At 66.2% G+C, this 3,459-nt stretch overlaps 1 protein-coding gene across 1 annotated transcript in view; it reads left to right on the top strand.

Moving 5' to 3' along the window:
- Nucleotides 1-3,459, top strand: part of FBRSL1 (fibrosin like 1) — an 86,024-nt gene that overhangs the window by 66,754 nt on the left and 15,811 nt on the right. The window contains exons 6-7 of the mRNA XM_032270896.1: nucleotides 902-947; nucleotides 3,086-3,413. Coding sequence (XP_032126787.1) covers nucleotides 902-947; nucleotides 3,086-3,413 — 374 coding nt within the window. The remainder of the gene's footprint in view (nucleotides 1-901; nucleotides 948-3,085; nucleotides 3,414-3,459) is intronic.

Genomic DNA, 3,459 nt, shown 5'->3' with positions numbered 1-3,459 from the left:
CACACCGCCCGGACGCTCTGCCCCTCTGAGGGCGCCCCACACCGCCCGGACACTGCCCCTTCCGAGGGCGCCCCACACCGCCCGGACACTCAGCCCCTCCGAGGGCGCCCCACACCGCCTGGACGCTCTGCCCTTCTGAGGGCGCCCCACAGCGCCCGGACACTGCCCCTTCTGAGGGTGCCCCACACTGCCCGGACACTCAGCCCCTCCGAGGGCGCCCCACACTGCCGGGACCCTCCGCTGCCTCAGCAGCACTGGGCACCAGGCCTAGAGCTTGGCTGGCCCCAGGCACATAATGCAGCATCCTGTGGAACTGGGCACCAGGCACATAGCGCGATGTCCCACGGGCACTGGGAGCTCGGCCGGCCCCAGGCGCGTAGCGAGGTGTCCTGCGGCCTTGTGGAGCCACATCTCCAGCCCAGTTGGTATCCTGGTTCTCCCAGGATACCCTTGCCAGGGCGCCTCTGCTGGGCCCTGGTTGGAAGCAGGTGGTGTGTCCTGGGGCTCTCCGTCATCTGCCTCTGGCTTGATGGGTGGGGCCCAACAGGGGCCACAGCTCCTGGTTCTGGTTCTGCCTGGAGGAGTGCAGATGTGCCAAATGCCAATGCTCCCCCAGGCCATGCCAGCAGCAGCCTTGGTTCCCGATATCCCCAAACCCCATCTTCACTCAGACCCCTCTATGAAGCCTGCTGCTTTCAGCAGACGGGCTCTGTGCCGCCAGCGTGAGCACACGTGCAGACATGCATGGAGCTCAGGACCAAGCGTGTTCGCCTCATACACGGGGGCGTCCAGAAGGACACATCCCGCCTGGCCTTGCTGGAAACGCCCAGACTTGTGCATAGGCATCGGGTGCAGGGGCCATGAGGACGAGGACCACCCTGACGCACTTCTCTCTCTCCAGGCATCGGTGGGCTCCGAGAAGCTCTTTGCCCCAGAAACCGATAGAGGTAAGTGCGTCTCCTCAGCTCAGTTCCCGGGACTCTCAAGGGACGTGGTGTGCCCGGGTCTTGGTGGCAGGACGTACCTCTGAAGTCTGGTGCAGAGCTGGGTGGGACTAGGGTGCTGTGATTTCCAGGAGCAGGGGAGACGAGAGGACGCTGCTGAGCCATAGGCATGGCCTTGGTCCGCCTCACAGCAGTGGTTCCCAAAGTGGAACCATTAGGAATGCATGTTCTCAGGCCCCTCCCCAGGCTTGTGGGGTCCAACCCTCAGGGGAGCAGCTGGCACTGAAGGACCGCCCGCCACTGTGGCTTCTGAGTTGAAGAGAAACAGGACTCAGACACTTCCTTGGCCTTTCCCGGCCAGGCCTTCATGACCCATGTCTGAGCTGTGGGGAGGGGTGTCCACAGGCCAGCAGTCCTCTCCAGATAGGGAGCCCAGTGCATTCTTGGGGCCTCCTGGCTCTGGGATCCCAGCATTCCCAAGCCAGGAGCCATGGGGCCCCAGCTCCCTGCCTCCCTGGGTTTCCAGCTGGCACTGCCCTTTTGCTGGGGCGGCTTCCACCAAATGTGGTTGAACAGGACAGGCCTTGCTGGCACGTAGGTGGGCACTGGCAGGGATGGGCCCTGCTGCCCTGTAGCAGGCACGGCCTTTACCTTCAAGATGGAAGCCTGCTCACATCAGAGCATCGCAGCAAAGCAGGTACAGCAGGGGTGGTGTCGGACGGGGCGTGTGTGCGACGGGCCCCAGCAGGAGCGGCAGCTGGTGTCTCGGGGCTGTTGAATACTCGGCTCACTGCTGTTGCATCTGCACAGACGCTGTCCCGGTGAGGGCTGCAGGCGCTAGAAGGCACAGGAGGCCCCGCACATGGGGTCTGGTCCAGGTCTGCGTGGCCTGAGCCTCCTTGCATCCTGAGCACTGCTGTGACTGCACAGGACTGGCCTGGAGATGTGGGAGAGGGAGGTCCCGGTGGGCTAAGCTGGGGCGCTGGGAAAGCTGGGGAGACAGTGCCCGTTGCTCCCTGTCTTCTGTGTCCTCCGTGTAGCCCCTCTGCCGTCGCTGGGTGGTGGCTGCTGTGGAAGGTCTGGCCCCAGACGAAGAGTGAAGCTGGGGCTGCTTCCTGCTGCCCGTTTTTGCCTGGGAGGAGCTCCCTGAGGCCCCAGCAGACCAGGCCCTATGGTCACATGGGCAGGCATGGCAGCAGCTGTCCCTGTGGCCTCGGCTCCGCCATCCTGAGGCCCCAGGAAGGTAGCAGGGTCTGCCGGGGACATGAACGGGAGGTGTGGTGCTTGGAACCTGGTTTTGCTCCTCCTGCAAAACTGGGACCCCTAGCCATGGCAGTTCCCGCCCCCCCCTCAGGCAACAGGGGCCCCTTGGTGTGGACACTGCCTGCTCTTTGCTCCTGGGGACTTGATCTGAGACCTGCCTGCAGGAGCCTCAAAAGGAGAGTTGGGGGCGTGCATCGGGGGAGCCAGGCTCCAGGGGATCAGAAGGGCCCACGGGACCTGTGGGGGGGCATACCTAGATAGGCAGAAGGGTGGCCAGGGAGCAGTGTGAGGGCTGTGGGTGACGGGCAGTCACCGCGGGGGCAGCCTCCCACCCCGCCCCTGCCCAGGTGTCTAGGAAGTGGTCAAGCCTTACACCAGGGGGTTCCGTTAAGAAAAGGTGGGCACCAGCTGTGAGCACTGCTGCTGGGTGGGGCGGACACACCCTGGGCAGGGGCACATCCAGGGGCCATGAACGTGAGGTGAAGGCACACAGGCCCTGGTTCGTGCGTTCAAATCTCTCCTCTCTCATGCCAAGTCCTTGATGCACCTTAGTTTTGTCTGTAAAGTGAGGTCATAGCGCCCACCCTGGGATTGATTCCTGCAGGGCCTGTCCCGGTCCCTGCAAGTGACGTGCCTTCGGGCAGGTGGGCTGCCGGTTCCCCAGACTCCCAAGCCAGCTCCCTCTGCTGAGCGGGCCCGGAGCCTCGAGTGAGGTTCCGCTGGCTGTGTGGCCTCCGTGCCTGCCTCCGCTCCGCATCGTAAGTGGGGGCACAGCAGGAACCCGGACATTGCCTGGGCACCTTCCGGAGCTCTTTGGACCGCAGGAGGGGCAGGGACGAGGCCCTGCGGACCTGAACGCCGCCGCCCTTTCTCCGCAGCCCCAGCGCTTCAGAAGTCGGAGGCCAAGGCCGGGGCGGTGCCCAAGGTGTCGGGCCTGGAGCGCAGCCGCGAGCTCAGCGCCGAGTGCTTCCTGCCCGCGGCCAGCCCCGCGCCCCCTGCCGCGCCCTGTGCAGGGCCCCCTCCCGGCGCCCGCGCCAGCCCCCTGGTGAAGAAGGAGCCCCCCGCCCCGCCCCGCCACACCCCGCAGCCGCTGCCCGCGCCCCCGCAGCCCCGCGGCCCGCTCCCGACACACGTGCCTGCGTCCCTGGGCGCCTTCGCGGGCCACGGCCTCGGCCAGGCGGCTGCCAGCGGCCTGCACAGCTTCAGGTGGGGGTCCCCGCGGGAGGCGGGACCTGCGGGGCAGGGGCCTGCG

This window comes from Sapajus apella, unplaced genomic scaffold (assembly GCF_009761245.1).
Source record: "Sapajus apella isolate SASKATOON/1434 unplaced genomic scaffold, GSC_monkey_1.0 scaffold218, whole genome shotgun sequence".
Taxonomy (NCBI): domain Eukaryota; kingdom Metazoa; phylum Chordata; class Mammalia; order Primates; family Cebidae; genus Sapajus; species Sapajus apella.
The sequence above is the reverse complement of the archived record's forward strand: the minus strand, read 5'-3'. Positions and strand labels throughout refer to the sequence as shown.